At 51.6% G+C, this 27,749-nt stretch overlaps 1 protein-coding gene across 1 annotated transcript; it reads right to left on the reverse strand.

The window, feature by feature from the left end:
* Positions 1–1,879: 1,879 nt before the first annotated feature.
* On the reverse strand, positions 1,880–27,089 carry ppp2r5b (protein phosphatase 2, regulatory subunit B', beta). Its single transcript, XM_029257547.1, has 13 exons — positions 26,438–27,089; positions 17,557–17,753; positions 13,336–13,437; positions 12,956–13,048; positions 12,673–12,803; positions 11,334–11,393; positions 10,286–10,394; positions 4,402–4,455; positions 3,842–3,892; positions 3,523–3,642; positions 3,274–3,401; positions 2,690–2,791; positions 1,880–2,583 (listed from the first exon to the last, which is right to left on the reverse strand). Exons 1-13 carry the CDS (start codon positions 26,628–26,630, stop codon positions 2,415–2,417), a joined length of 1,509 nt encoding a protein of 502 aa, XP_029113380.1. The 5' UTR covers positions 26,631–27,089; the 3' UTR covers positions 1,880–2,414.
* Positions 27,090–27,749: the final 660 nt, after the last annotated feature.

Consider the following 27,749-nt stretch of genomic DNA (forward strand, 5'->3'; position numbering starts at 1 on the left):
GGCCCACGTCTCCGAGCGCTTGTAGGAATTCTTCAGCTTTGGGATTACAGTGCAGGTACCCCCCCCCCCTCCCCCCACAAACCTCAACCCCCTTCCACGTCAAGAAAACCTAGAAAATCCTCTTTTCCCCATATACAGCGGGTCCAATCCCTGCCAGACCAGCCTCTGTGGACGTAGTCTACATATACTTGTCTCTCTCTAGTTCGGTCCAGCAAAACTAGTTCACGTACAGCACGCAAAGAATATAAAAAAAAATACGCGTTAAATTCAAGCTTTACAATTTTCCCAGAACTGTCGGAAAGCATCAGTACACGCGCACGTGCCGATCTGAACCCTGAGTGTGTGCGTTTATGAGCGTTTATGAGCGTATGACCTTTCGTTTGTTCCTTCGCGACAAAGCGACGTCTAAAATAAAGAGAGATCTCCTTCTCCTTCTGTTTCGTCAGTCTACTGGTCACGTCCCCTAATCTGCTCTGGGCTCGGCGCATTCATACATTCACGTTCAAGGCTGATTGTCCCCAACACGTCGTGCCGTATGTTCGCACACGCACCTGCGCATCCAGCAGACCGGAAAGTTCCAGTTCTGCTACGCTATTTACTCTTCTTGTTTTGGTAAAATGCCGTATTATTGCTGACTGGGTACCGAATCCACGGGTTTGCAGTGAAAACTGTTGAACTGTATATGATGTGAATAAAATATAGCCTTGCAGGAGATTGACCCTGCAGGGGGGGTGCAGCGGCACAGCGGCGCAGCAGGGTTGACCGGGTCCTGCTCTCTGGCGGGTCTGGGTTCGAGTCCCGCTCGGGGTGCCTTGTGATGGACCGGCGTCCCGTCCGGGGTGCGTCCCCTCCCCCCCACAGCCTTGCGCCGCGTGTTGCCGGGTTAGGCTCCGGTCTGCCGCGACCCCGCTCGGGACAAGCGGTTTCAGACGACGTGTGCGTGTGGGTTTCGGTCGGTGTGTGTGAGAACGACCCGAAGCAGTACAGGCGAGCGGTTGTTAAACCTGCGGTTCGGCGCTGGAAACCACACGCCAGCAGTTACACTCGCAAACCGCTCCAAAGCACAATCAACGATTACGTCCTCATCACAATGCCGGTTCCGGGCTCCTGGTCTGACGCGGCGGAACGGGTGAGGAGAATGACGTCGCCTTTCCGCCGTTCCGTCGCTCGGCGTGCCTAGCAAATCTGCCTTCGCACGTTTTCGTGCGGCCGGCGATCAGTGCCAAACACGCGGACCAGACTCTCTTCTTAACCCTCTGTTTCCGCAGGGTTCGCAAATCGGAAGTCAAATTTTAAACGTGAAGCTCGCAAGCATCTGGCGACGACGAGAAAAACACAAAAATAAGCTAAGGGGTGCAGACAGCCGGGACCTGTACGCGTACCTGGACGGGGTGTTAAAGGACAGCGCAGCGCTCGCGTCGGGGAGCCGCGGTGTTCGGCCCCCGAAACGCTTCCGACGTGTTCGAAACCGAAGAGGATATTGCTCGGATAAGCGCTTTCTCGTCTTTCTCACGCCGGAACGATTTCAGGTTAGCAGCATATGCCTGCAGGGATCATTTAATACTACGCTAGTCACTCATCCCCACTGTTACGTATTCATGGATATGGATATATAAAAACAGCAGTGATAGCAGAGAAGTAGTGGAAGTACGAACGGTGTTTTCGTCCATCATCATCATCATCATCATCATCCTCATGATAGGCATCATTATCATCACCATCATCATCCTCATGATCATTATCACCATCATTATCATAATCCTCATCATCATAATTATCACCATCATCACTATCATCACCATCACCACCACCACCATCATTATCATCGTCGTCATCGTCATTGTCATCGTCATCAACATCAGCGTCATCATCACCATCAACGTCATCATCATCATCATAATCATCATCATCATCATCATCATCACAATTCCTCCTCTTTTGTGTCAATAAAAAGTCAAATTTAATGGTTGCGACTGGGGGTTTTGGGTTTGAACCCACACGATGGGACCAGTTCCGGCACTCGGGACTGCTTGAATCCCGTGTGTACTCGCGTACGTCAGCGCGCACCGAAAACATACACTCGTCTCGGAAGCGTCCTCGCTTCGTGACCGCGAGTCGGCGAGCACGCCGGAGCGCCGTCGACCGTCCGAAAATGTCCGTACGAGTTTGTGGGAGCATCGATAGGGACGTGCGTTTTCGTGTTGAATTGGGCCAAACCGAATGTCCGTGCGGTTGTGTGTGTTTGCGTGAGTGACTGAATACCGAATGAGCTGCGAGATTACGTGTGTGTGTGTGTGTGTGTTTGTGCCAATGAGGCTGAAAGTAGGATGTACACTAGAGAGCGGTGGCTGCGGGGCGTGTTCCCGGGCCCCGCAGCGAGCGGCGTTCCACAGCGCGCCGTCGGTGTGTGTTCTCTAGGTCGCGCTGTTGCCGCCGGGCGCCGGCTCCGGCTGGGCAGGGCCCGGTCGCTCTTGGAGGTTCTTCTGGTTGCGGCTGGCCTCCATCAGGCTCCGCAACCTCCTCTCCTGCTGCTCGTCCAGCGACCGCCACAGCTCCGCCCGCTCGCGCTCTCGCTTGAGCTCCCTGCAGGGACAGAGGGTGCGTTACACGCTCACACACACACACACACACACACACACACACACACACACACACACACACACACGCACTCATACAGCGAAAAACTCACTTCTGCTTCTCCACTTTGTAAGAGGCGGTGAGGTCGTCAAAGAGCTTGCTGTTCATCTCCATAAATGTCTTCAGCACGTTATAGATAAGAGACACGATTGTCCTAAGGAGGAGAGGAGCCGGAAGGACGTGAGCACCAGTGCGGGAAAAAAAGTCAAAGAGACATGCAGACAGCTGTCACACCCCCCCCACACACACACACTGTCTGAACCGCTTGTCCCATACGAGGTCGCGGGGAGCCGGAGCCCAACTCAGGGCGTAAGGCCGGAGGGGGAGGGGACACACCCCGGGCGGGACGCCAGTCCATCACAAGGCATCCCAAGCGGGACTGGAACCCCAGACCCACCGGAGAGCAGGACCCGGCCAAGCCCGCCGCACCACCGATCATACCTCAACAGTTAATCACAGGTTCCAACTAAAATACCCTGAAATAAAAACTTGCTCATGTCCACATATGCGAAGTGAGCGTCCGGTATTGAGGCTCCTCCACTTACTGTCCCACACCATGAGGACAGTTCAACACATGGCACTGTGACACTGCTCTGCGCTCTCAGTCAGAGACGGGACGGGACGGGATGGACTCACTGGTTCCAGTGCTCCTTGGAGACCCTGTAGAGCGTGCCAAAGACCAGGGGAAGGATCACCTGGCAATTCTCCTCAATGAGGCTCAGGATGTACTCGTTGTTCCAGAAATAGAGGGCGCGCTCGGCGACCTGGGAGACAGAGGGAGGCGGCACTAAGCACCTGGAGCTCCGACCCACAGGGCAACAGCGGCGATAAGTGCGTGAACCTGCGTCCGTCCGTCCGTCCGTCCGTCCGTGGGCCATCCCTTACCTGGAAGTGTGGGCTGGCGACGCAGGCCGCGATCTGCTTGAAGAGCGCCTCCTGAACGCGGACGAACTGGGAGGGCTCGATGACGTCCAGAATCTCTTCCATCTCCCCCAGGAACATCACCTGTCCGGAACGGGGAACGTACGTCAGCGGGGACGCCGCCGTCTACCGAAACACGGGGCCGAGCGACAAAAACCTAGAGGAGCCGAGCGTAAGGAGACCCCGTGGCACCCCGCCGATTCGCATATTACGCGCTGACGGATGATTCCGGAATCCCGGCGATTTCCCGAGCCCGCAGCCGACGGCCCGGGAGGGTGCTCACCTCTTTCTGAGTGCAGGTCTTCGGCCAGTACTTCAAGAGCCCGCGGATTATCTGGGAGAAGAGAAGCAGGGAAACGTCACCTCCCCGCGTCCTCCTTTACGGGAGGCCCTTGCGCAGGAACGCAACTGATCCCTTAAGGCCGGGGATGCCCGTTTGATCGTAGCGGGCGTACCCTCGAGCACGGTACGTTACCTCCGTTATTCGAGTAAAAAGGGAAATTTACGTGTTTAGCTGACACTTCTTTTTCAGAAGCAGCTTATAATGTTAAGCTTCCTAGAGTTACTGACGCGTTAGGTCATTTTTCTGGAGCAACTCGGCACGGGTGCCTCGCTCAAGGGTGCTGCGGAGGTAGGTGGGATTCAAACCCATGTCCTTTGGAGGCGAAGGGAGGAGCGTTAACCCCGGCGTTACGAGCTGCCCCGGACTACAGCACGGCAGCATCGTTTACCGGGCTCCGGCGCTTTCCGTGCCACAATAATGTTGCATATCGCTAAAGGACGTTCTCACGATAAGTGCTCCCGCTACATTTTCAAAGCCGGGACTCGGAGGCGGTGACTTACGTATTCGGTAACGGTTGCATCTTTCTCCATGAACTGGACGACGCAGTAGGCGAGCTGGGAAAGGACAAGAAAGACGTCGATGAGGGAAGGTGATCAACACGGGGAAACGGAGAGAGCGCTTTAAGAGCTGCACGCTTAAGTCTGAGAGGTTGGGTAAATATTTTTCTTGGTTCACACACGTCAAGCCCAATCCCCGACTTGAATGCCACGACAGGCTGCTTTGTTTGTGGAAGGGGGCGAACTGGAAGCGCGAGGGAATGTATAGGGCTAGGCGGCGACCGCATCGACGCTCACGTCCCCAACCCCTGGGAGCCCAAATCCGTTCTGACTGCAGAGATCAGCTTCATGATGAGGGAAACCTCCTGCCCCATACATACACCTTAGTGAGTTTGTGGGGAGGGGGGCAGGATGTATGAGAATTGTTAAGTACTTTCAGCACTAATGTTTCTTACATTTACATATTTAGCAGCTGCTTTTCTCCAAAGCAACTTCCAATGAACTCTATGTAGTGTTACTATCAGCCCACACACCTTATTCACCACAGTGACTTACACTGATACTACTTACACTGGGTCACTCATCCATACATCAGTGGAACACACACACACACACACACACAGTATGGGGGAACCTGAACAGCATGTCTTTGGAGTGTGGGAGGAAACCAGAGCAGCCAGAGGAAACCCACAAAGGCACAGGGAGAACATGCAAACTCCACACAGACTGAGCGGGGATCAAACCCACATCTGCTCACACCGCCTCGGCGCTGTGAGACAGCAGCGCTACTCGCTGTGCCACCGTGCTGTTCCGTTCTTCACGGATGGAAGTAAAAACAGGGTATGCACTTGGTGGAACTCGCTACGGAATATGCACATGCGGCGCCTACGCCAAAGGCACAGGGTGAGAGGCAGGGTCCGCCATGGACGTCACCCCAAATTATTAGAGGGTAACCACACACACACTCATTCACTCACGCATTCAGACACTAACAGCACGACAGAGTAAACAGTTCACCTGAAACACGTGTCTTTGGACTGTGGGAGGAAACCAGAGCACCCACTTGATCACTCACTTGATCATCTTCGAAAACTGACCGACTTTCTCCGGAAAACTCAAAACCAGTTCAGTTTTGTTGCAGGTAGATGTTACATATTGACAGTCCAGGAATGTAAACTCTTCATTTTTTGAAGGAGGACTTCAAGCGATCTTAGAGCCCGGACGCTTACGGCGATTCGAGTCCAAAAGAACAACGCTGATTTCTGCAGAAGTGCTAGGCGATCTGTACGAAATCCTCTCGCTTGTACCCAGCAAGCACCACGTTAATGGTCAACATCTGCTTGTCACACCTGTGTGTCAGCAGCAGACGGAGGCTGTGATTGAGCAGTACGTGCTAAACTGTGCTCTTATATCTCAGGCCCTGTAACTACAGCACAATGGGCCTCGTGAGCCGGTGATCCGTCGGGATTAGAGCCGCGACTGGGGAACGGATCTTCAGAGGGAGGTTACCGATTCTCGCATTCAGCAATTGTCCCTCACACCCGTTACCGTGGCGAGCCGTCACCGTGGCAACAAACTGTGTATCTGTTTACATCGGAAGGGATGATGTCACCGACTTCTTCTCCACCTAAGGGGAACTTGTTAAAATGTTCTAGACGTCTTCATCGTTTCCACACTACGTTAATCCATTTTAAATGGCTAAAAGGGTGAAGAAGGGAAAGAAAATAATAATAATAATAATAATAATAATAATAATAACACATTTTCTCATGATAGTTTGAGGTATTAAGCTAGAATTAAAGAGAAGATGGGTTCCAGTCTCTAGAACTGTGAGTTTAGACAGATACAGTGCTGAGGAGATCACATCCGGAGCCCATGCAATCCTGGCGAGCAGAAGTGTAAAGGAGGGTGTAGCTAACATCGTATTTATCAACTCGACCTGTGATAATGCGGAGAAGCACGAAGACGCTGAGGATTTTCACATCGGAGGTGCCGAACGCCAACTACGGGCCCCGCAGGCCACGCAGTCGGTTCGAGGCCCTGTTCTAGGTCTTTCTACTCCTATTTAAACGAACAGAGTCAAAGAGTGAGTTTCACAGATTGCATTAACAAATCACTGCAGAGCATAATTCTAAGAGTGCACGAAGTGCTTACGAACCACTACGGAATCTACCGATCGCTGCGCATTTGAAATATTGATCTTCCTCCCGTGTCTTTTGGTTTAATCTTTTTCATCATCTGGGGTGCGGGAGAGATTCGGTCACTTTGACTGCCGTTACATCAATCGCGCAGCGGTGCATCATTTCTGAACCGCATTATAATAAGCGGAGCTGTAGTTTCCCAGTCCCTTCATACCGTTTCCATTCACACCCAGCAGTTGCGCGAAACGACAGACGCGCACTTTCACGGGCGGTATCACAAGTAAAAATTTTTTTTTCAGTGTGTATATCACACACAAACTACACCTCTGCTCTTCACCTAGGTCAAAAAAACAATTATCCGCACTGTTCTTTTAATAACGTTTTAACATCGAGTATTTATTCCATAGGGGGGCGTGAGGAGTTTGGCTGGGTCCCGCTCTCCGGTGAGTCTGGGGTTCGAGTCCCGCTTGGGGTGCCTTGCGATGGACTGGCGTCCCGTCCTGGGTGTGTCCCCTCCCCCTTCAGCCTTGTGCCCTGCGTTACTGGGTTAGGCTCCAGTTTGCCATGACCCCACTTGAGACTAGCGGTTTCAGATTGTGTGTGTGTGTGTGTGTGTGTGTGTGTGTGTGTGTGTGTGTGTGTGTGTGTGTGTGTGTGTGTGTGTGTGTGCTTATTCCATGCACCAGAGCTGACCCCAAAGCCTGGTCCAGAAAGTAAATGCAAGAATGAACCTCTGCAACGGGCCCTGTGTGGATGGACTGGTTATTAGGGCTCCGCGCATCCAGTGAACCCTTCCCTTTAGGTTGAATTTCTGTTCGGAGCAAGACTCCGGCTGCCCTCGAACAGCGCAAATATATTTAGCAGTCAAGCGGCTCGCGAGCGCGGCCGACCGCTGGCCGCGGACTGAATAATGTATGGATGGGATCCCACGCAGCACGGTGCAGGGAAGGGAAATGTAGGCCACACCGCAGCTTCAAAGCGAAGCCTGAGCTCCGTCGCTCTCGATTCACGCAATTAACGGACGAGCACAGAGACGTGCGAGTCCTCGCTCACGCGGGCGTACGCCGATACGCAGCCGTGCGCCGGGGCTGCGCGCGAACCTTAGAAAGGCGCATCCCGCAGGGGCGCGACCTCGTAGAAACGCGCACGGAGACACGCCCGCAGGCGTAGAAATGGGGTTTTTAGGAAGCCGCGTTAGCCTGAGGCCCCACGCCCTACTCACATATAGCGACCCGGCACGGCCTCTGACAATCCGCCCTTTATCTAACGCGTTGCCCCCTTGGGCTCACGCCTCCAAACGCAGCCCCATGGCCGAAGGAGAAGCAGAGGCGGGGTGAGACCGCTGCTCCATTACTCTTAAGTATAAGCAGGTATTCTTGTGACCTCCGGCGAGGCTGGGCTCCTCTTCGAAACCCTGATCGGCACCAACCGGAAGAAGTCACTGACACTTTTCTCCAAAGCAGCTTACAATTATTATGTTACCAGCTTATAACGAATTTATCCATCATTACAGCTGGGTAACTTTACTCAAGTAATTGAAGGTAAGCACCTTGCTCAAGGTGGGGATCGAACCCGCAACCCTGGGGGGGCTCTAAAGGGCACAGCATTAACCACTACACCACCAGCTCTCCTAGCCATCAAAGGACACTTATTAATATATGTTTATGAAGAAATAAATGTGACCCTAGCCACGTTCAACGGAGAGGTGGGTGATCCTCAGAACCGGTACAGGGTTCGTACGCTCCCCGCGTGATCCCTGTTCTTCCTCCCACGTTTCAGCGACATGTGAACATCCTCTGCCGCGCTTATCGAAAAAGGACGAAAGGTGACAGGACGGCACGTCGATGACGCATCCCGCACGGTTGATCGGAAAGAGGTTCCGCGCGAACGGGAGCCGCCGGCGTAATGACGGTACGTCGCGTTCTCGGAGAGGCTGAAACGGAGCGGGAAGAACACACCCCGGCGAACCGTGCTTCTCGTGGCTTACAGAGCACGTTGAGTCCCTTCGCTCTCTCATACAGGCGTCTTCCCTCCTCCGCACCCGTCTCACGTATTCTGCCGTATCGCTCATTCATCCTGGCGCGGTTCATCGGAAAACTGAAGGTGACACTGCAGCTCAAGGGTAATAAATCACGTTAATGCCGAGCGCGACGGAGGAGGGTAATATATGGAATCGCCTCTGAAGAGCGGCACCGCAGAAGTTACCTTACTCAAACATGCCCTCTGATGTCCAACACTGTGAACAACCGACGCCGTGTCTGCTGTAGGGTAACGGGTCGGGTGATTAAGGTTAAAAACGACAACGGGAAATAATAATGGCGACGGCTAAACTGGAAAAATGAAAATGCCACCAGTGGCCGCTTGTTTAGTGGTGATGCAATATAACAGACGCACGACACGGTGCGCGAATGAGGGAATGTGGCTACCCTGTGATGGACTGGCATCCCATCCAGGGTGTACGCCCCCCACCATCAGTTCCAGAATAGGCGCCATACAGCTGCAACCCTGGCACAGGCACAGAGACACACGCACACTATCCAAAACTGCTTGTCCCAAGGGGTCGTGGCAAACCGGAGCCTAACCCAGCAACACAGGGCTCAAGGTTGGGGGGGGGACACACCCAGGACGGGACGCCAGTCCATCGCAAGGCACCCCAAGCAGGACTTGAACCTCAGACCCACCGGGCAGCAGGACCCGGTCAAACACACTGCACCACCACACCCCCTACATGGAAGCTTGTATGTATTCACGTTTTGAAGGCTCATCGATCGTAACATCACAGTATGAACGTACACTTTCCTTTCGTTTCGATCGGAAGCACATTTCGGTCTCCATCGAGATGATTGCTAGGGTTTATTTGGCAGCTGAAAAAAAAGGGACAACAGAGCAATACGTTCAGACGCAAAGTGATTTCTGTGCAGCAGGGGGTGTGGTGGTGCAGTGGGTTGGACAGGGGTAGATCAGGTCCTGCTCTCCGGTGGGTCTGGGGTTCAAGTCCCGCTTGGGGTGCCTTGCGATGGACCGGCGTCCCGTCCCGGGTGCGTCCCCTCCCCCTGGGTTAGGCTCTGGCTCCCCCCGACCCCGTATGGGACAAGCGGTTTCAGACGGTGCGTGCGTGTGATTTCCGTGCCTCTCGTGCAAGTAGCTTCGACCGGGCGATAACGTGATCGATTACGAGGACCAAACATGCGCCCTCCCTCATATCGCTCACGGTGACCAGCGCCTTCCGGCGCAGCTATTCGTTCCGCAGGGCCCCGCGAGACGCACCGTGCCACAAAAGCCGCCGTGTTTCCCGTGAGCCTCCCTTGCCCTCCATCAAAGCGCCGCTTTCTTCCCCGCATCGCTGCGGACCGAAATGCTTGACTGCTTCTAAAAATACACTAGAAACATTTCAAAGAAACCGTCACGTGTGGACAGTAATAAACACGTTATTATAAGCAGGGTCACAGCAATTTGTCAGGTATCGTGGGAGCCTGAAAAAACAGCAACAGCTGCGGCGGCGATAATAGACGCACGTTGTAAATTCGATTAAACGAACTGTGACCTCCGATATAATGTCTCATTTGCAAATAAAGAGGCGTATCGGTTATTTGAGGGGGAGGAATAGAGATCGCCGTCTGTGACTGTACGTCTGGGTGTTTCCGTGTATGCGGTATGTCCCTGCATATGGGGGACATTTGTGTGTGTGTGTGTGTGTGTGTGTGCGCGCACGTGCCTCCATGTACCTCCCGTTGGGAGCCACTGACCTGGGCGTGAAAGATGGACAGAGACTTGGCCGTGTGGAGCGGGATGAGCACCCGCACCAGGAACTGTTTGTGCTCCGACTTCAGAGGCAGCGCGAAGCCGTTGATGATGCTGCGGGACGGCGGAGCGACGGGAACAAGGGCGGGGAGACGGAGAGAGAGAGAGAAAGAGAGAGAGAGAGAAATAAAAATTTGGGGTTTGAGGGACTTCTCTGGAATCATTTGGCCTTTTCTTGCTCTTGTTCACCGGTGCGGTGGAGCAAGTCTCCTCTTCCGGAACGCTCCTCAGCCAGCAGCACATGGAGACGAAAAGGATGCTCTCCTCGCGTCTCCCTCCCTCCCTCCCTCCGGGTACTCCTATTCTTCCTCCTTTTCTCCCCACAGCCCACGCCGCTCCCTTTTCCGCACACCCCTCCTCTGCCTGCGCACCTCCCGTCACCCCTCTCCTATTCCCAGCCAGTTTTTCCACCCTCAGCCCCTCTCTCTCCCCCCCCCCCCACCCTCTCACAGAACCCCTTCCCAGCTTCCCAGCACCTCTCCCAGGAGAAGGGGCACATCGCCTTGTAATGGAGGGAGGGCGTAGGCAGTGCTATAAATACCTCAGCTGGAATAAGCCACGAAGCCCCAATGTAATCCCCCGCCCCCTGCACACTGACTCACTCCTTCTCACTTCCTCGCTCTCATCCTCCATCTCCGTCTCCCTCCATCCTTCCCCCCCCCGCCACGCATCTACTAAACAGAACGCCGTGGCCCAGTCGATCGCTCCCGCTAATGTGTTTTTGCTTCGCCTTGGCACCACCTCGCGATCGGTGAAACGGACGCGAACCCCGACTTTCCTAGCTGGGATACGGGGCGGGGGGAACTATGTCTTTTCGGCACCGAGGGCTCTTCTCCGTGCCTCCAATCGGGGACTGTCGCAGAGATCCCAAAGCACACCCCTCACGCCACGCCTGTGTAACTGGCCTCGAACCGGAGGGAAAGCAGAGCACAAGCGGGGCGGCAGCTACGCTCGGCTTCTACGGCATCGGCATCGCGGAGCGTCGGTCTCTACCTGCCCAGGATCTCCAGCAGCTCAGCCACTCCGTTGAAGCGCTCGGTTTCGTAGATGAACCTGGAGCCACATGAAGGACACATTTAGAAGTTTGCACTTAAAGACGGTACGGAGCACGAGCTTGTTGGCTGGAAAGAAACAAGGCAGGGGAAAAAAAGATTATGATCTATAACAGTGACAAGGAAGGGGGGGGGGGATGCTGACAGTGACAAACTGCACCGTCTGCCCTCTGCTCCGAGGACTCGGGAGAGGGAGAGGATGCTCGGTGCCACGGCGATGTGCGATCGCCATAATGCGCACGAGAGCCGGTCGCACGGCAGCCCGCCGGCGGCCGATTTACTGGCCTGGCGGCGAACCCCGGCAGAGCGCGCACCTCAGCCTGCGGAGGACGGCGGAGCGCATCCGCTGTGAGCCGTGCTCCTGAAGCCCGGGCTCCGCACGCGCGGGGCAGGGGGAGCGACCCGAACGCTTCTGGGCGTCCTTCGAAAGCCCTTTCGGAGTGTAACTCCCATCAGGACGGAGCAATCGCGCCCAAAGATGAGAAATGTGCTTCGCATTTAACGTACCATCACGTACGGTTATGCACCCGCACATGTACCTGAACGATGTCACCGGAGTACAGTTACTTTGGTTCTGTCCGTTCTGCCCGTTTCTTTAACCGGCCCAAGAAGACGCGGTTACGTGGCGCCAGACCACGTGTCTGGGATGGAATGACTGCGATTAGGGCGGCATTGGTCGATCCAGGCTGGGTGTCTCGTGCCTCCTCCCTAGGTACCACACCCCCCCCCCCCCAATTCACGGTGCTTGTCAACCGTAAAAAAGAATATTGCGCACAGAGCTCAAAACTGTTTTCTTCCCAGAAATATGTTGCAACGGAAGAGTGTAAAACCTTTCAACAAACGAAACAGTACTGTAAAAAAAAGCCCGGGGGGTGTGGGGTTCAAGTCTCACTTGGGGTGCCTTGCGATGGACTGGCGTCCCGCCCTGGGTGTCTCCCCTCCCCCTCCAGCTTTACGCCCCGCGTTGCCGGGTTAGGCTCCGGCTCCCCGCGACCCCTCATGGGACAAGCGGTCTCGGCCACCGTGTGTGTGCGAAAAACAGCCCAACCCTTTAAGCGTTTCAGGATTTCCTTCCGTAAGTGAATTTCAGCATCACTTCCTATAACCTCACACACGAGTTACTGGAGCGAAATAACATCTGCTTTCCTCTGCGAAACCGCTCCTCCAGGCCTCGCGCCTGCGATTATTCCCGGATTTCACAGAAATGGGACCCGCGTCACGAGGCGCCCAACGAAAAGACCCAACGGCTCCAGAGCTGAGCGCCAAGGCGCTTTGCCTACCTGAGGAAGATGTTGTTGATCTGCTTGCGGATGTAGGCGCGCAGTCCCAGCAGCTTGCCGTAGACGCGGTGCAAGATGGTCTTCAGGTACTCCCTCTCCCGGGGGTCTTCGCTGTCGAACAGCTCCAGGAGCTGAGCGGCACGCGGGCGCACGTTCGCGGAGCGATCGAGACAGTCGCACGGAACGGTCAGAGGCACAACCGCAACACTTCGAGACTCGCACGACAGAGACGGGAACGGAAGGTACCGCCCGCGACATCTAGATGAGGGAAAAACGTCTCTACCTGCAAAACAAACTTCTGGTCCACGTAGCGCTTCGCCATAGAGGGCTGGAAGTCCGGGCTCTCCAGGAAGCGCAGGAAGAACTCGTACACCAGCTGGCGACACAGACGCATCGTGAAAAACGGCAGATGCGGAAAGGCGAGAGGGCGAGGAGGACGGGGCGAAGCGTGACGCGACCGCGGAGGGCGGCGGATGGGAACGAGGAGGAGGAGGAGGAGGAGGAGGAGGAGAGCGCAGAGGGGTGAGGGAAACACGGAGGATGGAAAAAAGGAAGCGGCGGGGGGACGAAGACCAAGGATCGAGAAACGCGAACAGCACGGAGACGGCTGGAGAGGGAGGGAGTGGCGAGGCGAGGCGAGGCGGGTTTGACGGGGGATTCTACCTGTAGGTGAGGCCAGGAGGCCTCCAGCGTGGGCTCGTCCTCCTCGGGGTCAAACTCCGGGTTCTCGCTGGGCGGCAGCGTGCGGAAGATGTTCACCGAAATCTAGAGGCAGAGGAGCACAGGTATCGACCATGCTGCACTTCAGACGACACGATATTGCGCAATTTCTCATGCATGGTGATGCACAACACGGCGATCGGCAGATTTAGTTACACAAACACACACTGGCTGAAACTGCTTATCCCAAGCAGGGTCGCGGTGAACCGGAGCCTAACCCGGCAACATAGGGCGCAAGGCTGGAGGGGGAGGGGACGCACCCAGGACGGGACGCCACTCCATTGCAAGGCACCCCAAGCGGCACTCGAACCTCAGACCCGCTGCGTTTATACAGCTGGGCAACTTTTTTTAACCGCAGCAATTTAGAGTAAGTTCCTTCCTCAAGGGTACTGCAGGTATAAGCTGATTTGAACCCGCCAACTTGGGCGAAAAGATGCAGCCCTAAACCGCGATGCCACCGGGTGGACGACGGGAGCCGACCGACGAGAGCAAAGTCCCGGCGTTAAGACAAATAGCGAAGACACACGGCGCCTAAATCACGGAAAGCTATCGAAACCGCAGACACGTCTAGAGCGAGTCTTTGAATGAGCTCAGACCAGCGTTACTAACGTTCCGTCGAAAAACAAAAAGGGATTCCAACGAATTATCGGACACCTTTGGTTGAACGCAGTGGCCGACCACATCCAGCGGATTAATTTGTTTTTTTTTTTTCCCCCACGCTTTAGTTCCATATTTAATACTAGGAAAATGTTTTGCTTCGAACGGTTATTGATCTAGGGGTAAATTAGGCCTTTATTTCACGCAACTCACAGTCTCCACAAACGGCAGGGTGGTAAAGCAGCGACTCGCGATTACAGTCCGTCCGAACAACAACGACAGATTTTGGGGGGAAAACAGACGGCGGGCAATTTTTCTTTCTGTTCACGGAAAAACAAAAATAGAGAAAAAGATTAAAATGTTCAAAAAAACAACAAAACTATATATAAATTTTCAGTATGCACATACATACATGGATACGTACAGCTCTGTAATTCAGGGTAAATACCTTGACCATGGATGCTACAGTAGGGGAGGGAACTGGAGCAAAGAAACTTCCAGTTACACAGTGACAGCTGTCACCACTAAGGCCCCTGTTACCCTCTCTTATTATTTTTATTAATTGTATTGCACATTTACACATTGTCTGAAACCGCTCGTCGCATGCAGGGTCGCGGGGAGCCGGAGCCTAACCCGGCAACATGGGGCGCAAGGCCGGAGGGGGAGGGGACGCACCCAGGACGGGACGCCAGTCCATCGCAAGGCATCCCAAGCGGGACTCGAACCCCAGACCCACCGGAGAGCAGGACCCGGTCCAACCCACTGCACCACCGCCCCTAAAGTTTACTTTTATTTTAATTTTTATTTATTATTTTTGTCAAGGGCATCTTACACGGCTGCTGTTTTACGAACAGTGCTTATTTCCTGCAGTGAAGACATGGTTGGTGATTTTACCTACCTAAATTCAGTATATAATTCACGCACTCTAGGTTACTTGTCTTATTAATGAGGAACTCGGAGGGAACACCTGCTTTTTCTTCATTGCGAAGCTTTACGGAACTGAGACGAACGAAAAAAGGAGGCGGTTGCGTGCAGTTAAGATTGAAAGGACCTTTTAGCCAAGGTGTATAAAACCTAAATAATCATACAAATGCTGTAATAATAGTATAATAAACGATCATACTGCTAAGACTGTTTTAGACACCCAAGCACATATTTTAACAGAAAACTAACAGTTAAGATAAAACAAATTACATAATCAAAAAAAATAAAAATCTATGTAGTCCTCAATGTAAACTGAACATTTTTGGACTTGGTCAGAAAAATGGCTTGAGTCAGATTTTTTTTTGTACGTTTTAAAATGATTTTATCTTATGGCGATTTTAAATGTGGTGAATACAGCGAGCGTGAAAAGTGCAAGAGTATAAAAATTAATCAAATTAATTATTAAACTATTAAATTAATAAAATAAGTGACGTTTCTACTCAGAACAAGGCGCTTTACAGTGTACACTGTACACGTCAAAGGGTGATTTTTTTAAGATTACGTTAAAGCATACCCTTTACCCTGCGTCCCGTAGTTCTACACGGTACTTTGCGTGGTATATTTGAATAGTGGATAATTATTCTTTTGCATTCTGTGCTATAACACAATAGTTGATTTTATATTGTGTGTATTATATCGTGTTACCCTTCGTATATGTCTGACTGCTTATTATATCAATAATAATAATCAATAACAGGAAATCTCTGTAAACGCGATTTGAATCTCAGAATAGAACCAAGAAAAGTGAAATTGGCCAGATGCTGATGAACGCTGCATAAACTCATATGTTGAATCGGCACTGAATATGAATTTGCGGAGATTACATATCTTTTATTTTCAGTTGTTTTAAAGAATAACACGGCGGCACAACACTTGAGCTGTTCGGGTGTCGGATTGAATCCCGCTCAGTCTACGTAGAGTTTGCATGTTCGGTCTGCATTGGTTTCTTCTAGCTGCTCTGGTTTCCTCCCACACTCCAAAGGTAATGCTAGATTGCCTGGTGCGTGTGCGTGGCTACTCTGAGGTGGAGTAGTGTACCCCCCTCAGCCTTGTACCCAGTGATTCCAGGACAGGCTTCAGACCACACCTGACCAGGACAAGCAACTAACACGAGTGAGAACAATTTTAAATCACTTTTAATTTTAAGGTACAGTATATTGTAGTTAATAGGGGGGTGCGGTGGCGCAGTGGGTTGGACCACTGTCCTGCTCTCCGGTGGGTCTGGGGTTCAAGTCCCGCTTGGGGTGCCTTGCGACGGACTGGCGTCCCGTCCTGGGTGTGTCCCCTCCCCCTCTGGCCTTACGCCCTGTGTTGCCGGGTAGGCTCCGGTTCCCCGCGACCCCGTATGGGACAAGCGGTTCAGAAAGTGTGTGTGTGTGTGTGTGTATTGTAGTTAATAAAACATTTAAGTGCTATACTGCAATGGTCTGGTATTCCATCTAGGGTATACCCTACCCCGCCTTATGCCTTGTGTTTCCGGGTTAGGCTCTGGTCACCACGGCCCTGCATGGGACAAGTGGTTTTTGAGGATGGATGAATGGATGGGGGGAGGAGTAGGGGGTGTAGGGACACGGTGGCACAGCGGATTTGGCCAGGGCCTGCTGTGCGGTGGGTCTGGGGTGCCCTCCATCAGACCGGTGCCCCGTCCGGGGTGCGTCCCCTCCCTGTCCAGCCCTGTGCCCCGCATCGCCAGGTAGGGTTCCGCTTTGAAGCGACCTTACTCGGGACAAGCAGTTGCACACAGCGTGTGTGTGCGTGTGAGAACGGATGGAAGCGTTACAGAGCTTTTCTTAAATTTATTCCACCTTTAAAACATTTAGTACACTTTTCTCACAGAACAGCCCCACAAATAAATGTAGGGACAAGTCTATTATGCAGCGTTTACTCATTAATTAGGAACCAATCACACTACCAACAGATTTCGGGCCCCAGCTGTGTTCATAAATTGACGTGCCAGTAAATAACCACAATCCTGTGCTTGACAGGCTTCACACAGCCAACCCAAATAACCTGTAGCGCTCAGCTTTAACGCATTTCAGCTGCAGCACGAACTACTAATAGAGGCCTTTCATTAACGGGAACAGCGGAAATGTGTTGCGTCGATGCACTGAGCGCTTTACGATACAAGTCAGTTGGGCTGCGTCCCGGCAGCACCTCCGGACATGGCGACGCGAAATATCGACCCTTCCGCCGGCAAGCGCCTTCGGGCATCGGCGCAAAGCACAGTCCTCTTTGCGAGGCTGCGAGATCACTACAGCGCTAATTCCTGTTGAGGGACATGCCATGCCTGTCATTATATCCCGGAATCAGAGACCCACGGTAAGGATGTTATTTAAGCGGGGTGAAGTAAATATTATAGCCGTTCCTTATTATGACTCATCTACCTCTAAACTGCTGTTAAGTCTTTTCTCCGTTCCTCCTCCACCCCCTCCTTCCATCTTTCTGAGCGACACCTTCCTATTTATCGAATTATATCCCTTCCGCCGCAGTCTCTCCTTCCTCTTCTCAGTTCCCACTCCCCCCCTCAGGCTCTTTCTACTCTTGTACCCTCATTTGTGCCCTCCTCCTCTCCTTGTATCTCACCATCTTGATGGCCTCGGGGTAGAGGGGTTCGATGAGCACGCCCCGGCCGGTGGCCACGCTCTCCACCAGCTCGTTGAGCGCCGCCCTCTTCACCTCCTTGCCCTTCAGGTCGGCCACGCAGTCCAGGAAGTCGAACAGCACGCAGCACTGCTGGAGCTTCTTGCAGAAGAGGTCGTGCAGTTCCGCCACGGGGGCATCTGTGTCCGGCAGGGTAGGAGACGGAGGAAAAGAGTGACTCACTCGCGCTCGTGTTGAGCCCTGCTGATCGTACCTGTCACTTCAACAGGGGCCCAGGATGAACTTCCAGAGCCACGCGAAAGCCACAGTGCAACTAGAAAATCCTCAGTGTCAGTCCATTCCATCTACAGTCGTGGTTTCGCAGTCCTCCGGCTGACGCTAGGCTAGAGGGGCAGAATGATCAAATGGAAAATGAATGCATTGTATTTCCATTTATTTATTTAGAGGATGCTTTTGTCCAAAGCGATTTCCAATGAACTCTATGGAGTGTTATCAGCCCATACACATACACACTGTCTGAAACCGCTTGTCCTATATGGTGTCGCAGGGAGCCAGAGCCTAACCCAGCAATGCAGGACACAAGGATGGAGTGGGAGGGGACTCACCCCGGACGGGACGCCAGTCCATCGCAAGGAATCCCAAGCGGGAGTCAAACCCCAGACCCACCAGAAAGCAGGACTCAGTCAAACCCACTGCGCCACCGCACCCCCCCGTAAGCATCACCCAAATAACGATATGGAATACAACAACAATTATTCCTATAATAGTTTCCGCTCCACAATATTTTCAATTCGGTTGTTAATTTTTATAGAAAGCTCTTCCCACCTGGGTGACACACAGTCCAAGACAAAGTTCCAGTGAATGATACAGTACAGAAAGGGTTAACTATTAGGATAAAACAGCTGGCAGCTGAGGAGAGGAAAACAAAAAAAAACTCCCAATGGCAAAGAATGAATTAAAAATAAGCCTCCGGGGACCAAGTACCAGTGGCCTGCTATGGGAGACCTCTCTCATATGACCTGAATATAAATAATTACATATTCCTGTGTGCTAAATGCTCACTATCCACCCCTCCCACTCAGCTGTACGGTTATAAACACTTTTAGCCCCTGGGTAGCGTTCAGACAACTTTCTATTTTTGGTGCTGGCATCTGAAATTTGGCGGTGCTGTTGTAATAGTTTATAAATCAGTTATAAAAAAGAGATTGTCACCTAAAGGGGGGTTACAGCAGGGGGCATGGTGGCGCAGCGGGTTTGGCTGGGTCCCGTTCTCTGGTGGGTCTGGGGTTTGAGTCCTGCTTGGGGTGCTTTGTGATAGGCTCATGTCCTGTCCTGGGCGTGTCCCCTCCGGCCTTACGCCCTGTGTTGCCGGGTTAGGCTCTGGTTTGCCACGACCCCACTTGGGACAAGCAGTTTCTGCCTGTGTTGTGTTATGTATTTTAACCAGCTTCAGACCTGGCCATCATTGCAAGTCCTACACTTCCTTTTGGAATTTGTGGTTTTGTAGACCTCATTCACCTGAAATAAGACCACTGGCCATTTGGTAATTGAAGCTCTTTGTACTTTACTATAGTGCCAAACATTTGCTTCTTACGGACCAGGCGCACCACGTGCGTATAAAAATTCAAGAAAACGCATACAATTTGGTGAAACGTCCATAGATCTATTTCCAAAAACCACTTATCCTGAGCAGGGTCCCGGCGATCCAGACCCTATCCCAGAAGTGTTTGGCACAAAGTTGAGAGGCGGTACATGCTGGACACCAACCCATAGTGGGGTAGTCCCGCAAATGCAACACGGGCTATTTAGGATTACCACTCTACCTAAACTGAAATCAGAGCAAAGAACATGCAAACTCAAGTAGGGATAAAACCCACATTCTCTCGCACCACCCAGGCGCTGGGAGGCAAGAGCGGTACTCACTTCGCCCCCTCGATATCGCTTGCGTTTATTCATTTTGTGTGTTCGGACGCCTATTGTGGAGCGTGTCATGAATCCTCATGGCCTTCAGATTAAAGGACCCTTTTTTTTGACGCAGAAAATTTGCAAATGGGTTACATTTGACCAGAACACAACCCGACGGTTAAGCTCACACACAAAAATGACCATAAGCAAGTTTTTTTGGGACTTTTATGCTGCTGAATTTGTTCATACCTGGTAAATGTACAAGCTCTGTAAACATGAGTGCGAAGAATTAAAGCAACTTTACCTTGTTATTCACACAGTCTCAATAGAGGCTCAATGCAGAAGACGTTGGGAGGGGTGATCAGGGCTCAGAAGTGACTGATTTTTGTTAACCATCGGATTCAAACAAATTCCCTCTGCAGGTACGAAGAGAAAGGTCTTTTCCGGCGAGCAAGTAGCATTCCGTTGTCCACGCGCAAGGGGCCGCAAACATTTACACCCCTCTTTTACAAAAGCCATTAAGAGGTTGCACCGATTCCACACGGCCAAACCCTGCAACTGAGCGATCCCTCCTGGACCAGGATGTCTGCTTGGAGCAAGAGCATTTTAAATGTACTTTGCTTGAACTGCCTCTTCTGGAATGGGAGCAGTTAAGTGATATTTTAGTGAACATAAACGAAAGGAGCAAACGGTACGAGAGGCGAGAATAAACGCGTTCCTGGCAGGGAGGAAAAGCCGACACGCGGTAATGTCGCTAATTTAATGAAGATACCTTCTATCCTACTGACCAGGTGGACACACACATTTCAGACAGATCATATTTAATGCCCACGCCCAAATTTTAAACACGACATTGTGAGAGCGAGGACTGGGAGGAGTGGTCGTGCCGTTATCGGCGTGAAATGCACTCCCTGCAATACTCTGTCTGAATCATTTTCGAAACACACCCTCACTGAGACCCTAGAACGTTCCCTGGTGCCTGACGTTATCTCATGAGTTCAGTTAAAACCTTCCTCGACATCCTACCTGCCCCTCATTTTTGACTCAGATACAGAACTTGTGACGGCTCATTTGTACACACGCTAGCTGAAACCGCTTGTCCCAAGCAGGGTCGTGGCAAATTGAAGCCTAACCCGGCAACACAGGGCGCAACGAAAGACACCCAGGACGGGACGCCAGTCCATTGCAAGGCACCCCAAGCAGGACTCGAACCCCGGACCCGCCAGAGAGCAGGACCCGGCCAAACCCGCTGCACCACCACACCACCACGCCCCCTAATTCATTTGTAGTACAACGTAATTTCATACACAACATGCACTCCGAGTGTAAGGAAGGAGTAGGGGGGAGGAGGAGAAGAAAAAGAAAGAAGAAGGGAAAGAGGCAGGAGAGAGCCCGAAAGAGCCGAACAAAGCTGCGAGCGGACGAAAAACACCGGCCGAGGTGCAGGAGGGAGGAGAGACGGGTATTGCGCATCTCCCTATACGTACTGTAGCAGGTGAGAAGACAAACTGAATTGCACAGGAGACGGAGACAGCGAGACGGCAGGCGATGCACCCTGAGATGCTTGGGATCGGAAGCCCGGGAGTTCGGTGAGGCCTTGCTTAATGCGAGCACAGATTTTACCTTGATTCTTTACCTCGTAAAACATTGCGAGCGGCACATTAAGCAAGATGTAAATGGCACCAGCTCTCCACAACTACTCTGTAGAGGAGAAGAGCCGGAAATGGAGCGAGAGGGGGAGCGAGAGGAGGTGGACTCGGCGCAAGGATGACATCATCCCTCGTTCCCATCCCCGCCTTGTGTTTTGCCTCTCTTCCGTTCTACATCTTTGCTCTGGTCCCCTCCGATAAACCGAAACACGGTACCAATTAAGCAGAGCGTCACTCTTCACGAGCGACACAGTGAGGGGCGTCACGAACATCTTCTCTTCTGGCTGCACCCTCAAAACCTTCCCTGGAAGGCGAGGACCCGCAGAACGGCGCGGATTTTAACGACGGGATCGAAATCTTAAGCGTAACCCTCAGATGAGGCGCCGTCGACGTTTCGACGTCTCTGCCGGCCGTCTGAGCGCAGGGTACGATACGCCCTTCGGAAGAGGGCACGTTCCCACCGCCATTTGTTGAACCAGATCAGGGGGCTTTACTTACAAACTATTGATTTGCGAAGGGCCATTTCTGTGAGCCACATCTGTCTCCTCGTTCACCGACACACTCTCTTCGCTGCAAGGAGGAGAGACCACCCTAGCTGGTCATTTACGTTCTCCTCCAGCATCTCCCCATCATTACTCCTCCCTTTCCCTTCCCTCCTTTTCTCTTCCTTTCTCTCGGATCTGTGATCCCCTCGCCCCGGCTCTCCTTCTTCCCTGGTCTCCGCCTCCTCTTCTCCTCCCTCTCCATCTTCTCCTTCTCTATTGATTCGTGAAGCTATGGAGGGGAAGGGAGAGCATCCCATGTCCGCTGTAACCTAATACCAACCTTCTCCGAATGCCCTCCGCAGACACACACACACACACAAGAGCGCATCCGGACACCTACAGACACTGACTCACCGACAGACCGATGCAAACGCACGCTGAAAAAATTGGTTTTACGACGGATATACACGCAAACCTAATGCCGCATCAATACTCGTGCCTGCAAACAAGAGCTTTTCCAGTGACACATATGCAAAAAAATTAACACATATAATTGTTAAAGAGTTAATGGAAGCGGGGGGTGCGGTGGCGCAGTGGGTTGGACCGGGTCCTCCTCTCCAGTGGGTCTGGGGCTCGAGTCCCGCTTGGGGTGCCTTGCGACGGACTGGCGTCCCGTCCTGGGTGTGTCCCCTCCCCCTCCGGCCCTACGCCCTGTGTTGCCAGGTAGGCTCCGGTTCCCCGCGACCCCGTATGGGACAAGCGGTTCAGATGATGTTCGTGTGTGTGAGTTAACGGAATGAAACGGAGATACCAACGCTATCGGCAGGCGTTCAGAATTGGCTGAAATACAGGTTGAGTCACAAACCCAACAACACAATGACACGGCAGGAGAAAACACGCACGGGCAAACGTAAGATTCCCAGAAATATCAAAGGTGGCACGAACACAAACGGACGTCGGAGAGCCACGGCGCTCGCAAGAACGCTCAACGGCTTGCAGAAAAACTCTCCATTCACATACATTTCCAAAGAGCTAGGCAAAGCATCGCCTTTTTTTTTTTCTATATAGCCCTGAGGACCAAGATCAGGATGAAATTGGAAAGCGCGCGGAACAGAAGGTATGGTTTTATGTAATGGGGGACGCCGTGAACTGAAATGCCAGGGAACCAAGTGAGAGTACAGTATGTTATTGTAAGTGCGAGCGGTGGGTGAAGAGTTTGGCTCAAGGCGAATGGCTATTTAGAGGGTATCATACAGACTGACTCACGAGGTCCTGAGGAGAAAGATCAACAGCTGGAGTCAGGGGGCGGCCCGCTGCCGTGCTTTCTGCTTCATTTACATGCATCTGATGCTTTTCTCCAAAGCAACTCGCAGCGTTAAGGTTACAATTCTTCAGCCGTTTATACGGCTGGGTAATTTTACTGGAGCAATTTAGGGTAAGACCTTGTTCAAGGGTAATACAGCCAGGGATGGGGATGAAACCTGTGCCTTTTGGATCCAAAGGCTATCAGGGTCCCTAAATTTCAAAGCTTCACACACACAAGCCTCAGAATAAGAGATTTACATGTATGCAGGCGCGCGCGCACACACACACACACAAAAGCAGGAGCAGATCTCCGTGAAAAAGAAACACAGTCGCATGAGGACGAACACACATCCGCAGCCGCACGGTACGACGGACGTCACCGAGAACAGCGGATGATCCGAAAATACCAATAAAAAAAGGAACGCTGACTATTTTTATTACTTTCCCAGCACAGAAAAACATATGAACTTATTCTGCGTTACTGGCCCCAAAGAGGTTTGAGCACAAACAAAAATTCTGATAATGTCTATTGAAATCGAGACATCACAGGGGACTTAGTCATAGCCACCGCTTGATTTTTAAAGAGCGCATGACATTTAGAGCAACTTTACACTGACTGAACGTGACAGTACGTTGATTATACTAGTTAGTCATAATCAAAATTTCTATAAGTGGTACTGGTGAAATGGCAAAGCTGAGGTCAGACTCATACGGTCGACGTTTCCGCTCTGCATTTGACATAGTTGAACCGAACTGCTTTAGTTAATATCAGACTGCATAAATGGGTTAAGCTGTGAACTTTATGAGTTGCTCTGGATAGGGATCTGTGCTAATAAGATAAAAATAAAAACACTGAAATGTAAGCAGTGTTAGCTAATCTAGGCTGTGCCTGGAAAAAAAAAAAAAAATCACCTAACATCATGTGATTCACAAGCCACCAGATACCAGTAGCTCTGTGAGTTCCTACTGTAACCGAGGACCACGTTAAAGATCAGAACACAGAGCCCTAAACCAGCAAATATGGAGAGGTTAGGAAAGCGCTGGGAGTTCAGAGTTGGGCTTCCTGCAATTGTACCTGCTATAAAAATATTTTTTTAAAATTAAAAACACTTTGTGGGGGGGGCATGGTGGTGCAGTGGGTTGGACCGGGTCCTGCTTTCCAGTAGGTCTGGGGTTCAAGTCCCGCTTGGGGTGCCTTGTGATGGACTGGCGTCCCGTCCTGGGTGTGTCCCCTCCCTCTTCGCCCTGTGTTGCCGGGTTAGGCTCCGGCTCCCCGCGACCCCGTATGGAACAAGCGGCTTCAGATGATGATGATGATGATGATGTAAAAACACTTTGTACCATATAAGTACTTTTTCCGTTGCCTGAATTGTGCCTTTATTGCAATTAGTACGTCTGTGTTCACACGCATGTATTCAAATCTTACGGACTCAGTGGGGCATCGTCTCAAGGAAGCTTCTAACTCCAAAGCGTCCCCATAGCGTTTTACAGGAGGCACTTCTAAAGTCATCTTTTGTTTGGGAAACGTACAAAACGTTTTTGAGACATCTTTATCCTCACATGCATTGAATTGCTTTAAATCCAATTTAAACAAACTGTTGGAGATGTGCGCCTTTCTAGGACACCTTATTAAACAAAACACTGAAGACCATGAATGGGTAAAGAACGGCTGCCATGACAACAGAAAGACGTTCTTCTCTTCAAAGGCCAGGGGGAGCTTATAGAGCAGGCGTGGCCTCCTCCGTCCCCACATGGCTATAGCTCTCTTTCAGGATTTGCTTCTCCTTACTGCACGATCTGGTGTCCGATTGTTACTGTGGGACGAACCTGTTGCCAAGTATGCAGCACCGCAGTGAACTGCGGTGTTAAAAATGGCTCAGTGATTCACATCAGTCAAAGCTGATGATCTTCTATGTGGCATAACGATGACACATCTCAGCCGGACAGAATGAGCGAGAAGTTATTAAAACTTTGCTGCCTTACTAATGCATGACATGAGCACCATCGTGTGTGAAGCCCATTTGATGGTAGTGCCTCAGTCACTTTGAAGACTTGCACCGAAACGGTACACACCCTTTGTGATGAGCAAAAGGTTGGCAAGAAAAATTTCGAGCGGCTACCCAGGGGAAAGTCACAAGAGCTACATGTTGTTCCTGGGCCAGCATCCGGAAATATGAGCAAAAACCTGCCCGCGACTCTTCAACTCCTCTCTCTGCTCTCTTCCTCTGGCTTAAATTCCGCTGTTTTCAAAAGAAATCCAAAGTCTAACCCCATCACCAGAACCGCCTCGCAGCGAAAGCAGAAACGTCTGAAACCCATTTCGTGCTCACCTCGCGCGTTCTGAAAACGCATCTTTCTCATACTCTTTGCTGCTTGCCTGGGAGTCTATCTGCAGTTTTCTTCTGGTCAAAGCATGTAAAGGTACCTCTCAGGCTGACAGCTGGGCCCTGTCTACACCCACCGAAGTTAACGCTCTGCCTTATGTAAAAAAAAAAAAAAAAAAAAAAGATTTACTGCTTGTGCTGTGACCAAACCTACCAATCACACACATCAGCAATATTACAGGTACAGCAGCACTGTGTGGGTCAAACATCACAAGTCTCACTTTGCTATGGAATTTCTATTGATGCCATTTGCTGTACCTGATAAAAGTGGACATCAGATAAAACAGTGTCACTTGTTACAGTAAAAAGGTAGTTCAAAATTAGTAATATAATGTCATATACACAATGAACAGTAACAATAAGGTATATATAATACCAGAAATATTGAGTCTGACAATAAAAACTTAAAAAAATGCAAGAAAAGAAAGGAAGACAGTGGGTGACCAGACTCATAAAGTATAATCAGTGAGATGTGGACATTAATGTGTGGAAAGTTAAGTGAGTAAGGTGTGAACAGTATGTACAGTAATATGTGGGTAGTTCAGTCAGTAAGATGTGGACAGTGAGATATGGACAGTAATGTGTAGGTACTACATGAGCAGCATGTGGACAGTAACGTACTATGTGTAAGATGTGGACATAAATGCGTGGGTAGTAAACTCAGTAAGATGTGGACAGTAATGTGTGGACAATAATGTGTGGGTAGTTAAGTCAGTAGCATGCGGACAGTAAGATGTGGAAAGCTAAGCGAGTAAGATGTGGACAGCAAGGAATAATCAGTAAGATGTGGACAGTGTGGACAGTCAGTAAGATGTGAACACGGTCAGAGACATTTGGGTAGAGTCAGTAGGATGTGGAGAGCAAGTACAGTCTTTCGCATGAGGACAGTAAGGACATGCACAGAAATGTGTGGACAGGTACAGTACAGTTCAGGATGAGGACAGCGAGAGACACTAAACGAGGCGTGGACACGAGAGGTGGACACTAGGAGACAAAATGTGGACAAGGCATGGTGAGGTGAGAGATTCCAAGAGTAAGGCACTGTAGTGTAGAGGCCAGGCCAGGTAACCACCAGCAGGTAACCACCAGGCATGGACAGGAAGGTAAGGATGGACACGTTCGCGGACACGTTTACCTTTGAGCAAAGGCAGGGCCGTCAGCTCGATCTGCGAGCTCTGGTAGCGGAACTGCGACGAGCTGTGGGAGCGCCGCTGCCGGGCTCTGCGCATCGAGCGCCGGGGGAAGCCGTCCACCTTCTCCGCGCTCGGCACCGAGAAGCCGGTGGTCGGAGAGGACGGGCTGGATGGGGGCAGCTTGGTGGTCTCCATCGGCGCTGGTGGAGCTGCTGCTAGGCTGGAAGGGCGATCCGGGGAGGCTGGGACTGGAGCGGTGCGACTGAGTGAGGGCGGCAGCTCTGATCTCGCTAATGTAGCAATTGATCAAAGGCAATATATTATTGTGGATCAGCGACGAACGGTTTAATGGCGATTCCGCGAGTCAGGAAAACGGACGGGGGCAAATGAACAGGGTGCTCGGGTGGCTCCTAAGGTGGGCTGAAACCCGCGAGATGGAAATATCTAATTTGATCGTCGTCTGTGCGGGCGCGCGCGCGTGTGTGTATGTGCGCGAGCGCGCGAGTGTTTCAAGAAACCCGGAAAACTGGGTCCATTTAAAACGTGAACATACTAAGAGACACAGACGCACGTTGATATAAATATATATATATATACCTATATCTCTACAGAGATGGACAAACGCACCACTACAACGGCACTGCCGTACGGTACTGGCGTCATCAATAAGTCAGCGGCCTAAATTTGGTATCAACTGATATAATATTCAGGACATAAATAAATATTTCCAAACATCGAGCAACCCAAGAACTAGTAGTAGCAAATTATCAGATGTTACATGAGTGAAAAGCGTCCATTGGTCCGGAAAATCACTATAATAAAGGCAGTATTATGCTATTCCGTTAAAATCCGACTCTTTCTTTCTTACCGACAGATATATAAATATATATACTGTATATATATATATATATATAGTATATGGGAAAAAAATATATGTTACAAACTGAACAGCGGCAATAGGCTGGTTCGCTCTATCCGCGCCCCTGCTGCTTCAGCCGTCCGCGGTGGATGTGTTTGCTGGATGCTGATGATGATGTTATTGTAGGGCTACAGCGGTGTTATTGTCATGTCCCTGCAGGCTGCTGTCGGAGGATGATGAGAGGAGGATGCGCGCAGGGCGGAGGTGCGGGTTCCAGCCGCGTGTCCACATGTGCGGGGATCCAGATTCCAGGCTCGCGCGCCGCCCGTGTGTCGTGTGCTGCCTCTCTCGTCCGCGGAGACGCGCCTGCACGGTCCAGCCCGTCCTCCTTACTCCATCCCCGGCACGGCTCTTGTCTTGTCCGCGATCCGTCTCCGCGATCGCGTGGCTCGGAG

Source organism: Scleropages formosus, chromosome 13 (genome assembly GCF_900964775.1).
Source record: "Scleropages formosus chromosome 13, fSclFor1.1, whole genome shotgun sequence".
NCBI lineage: Eukaryota > Metazoa > Chordata > Actinopteri > Osteoglossiformes > Osteoglossidae > Scleropages > Scleropages formosus.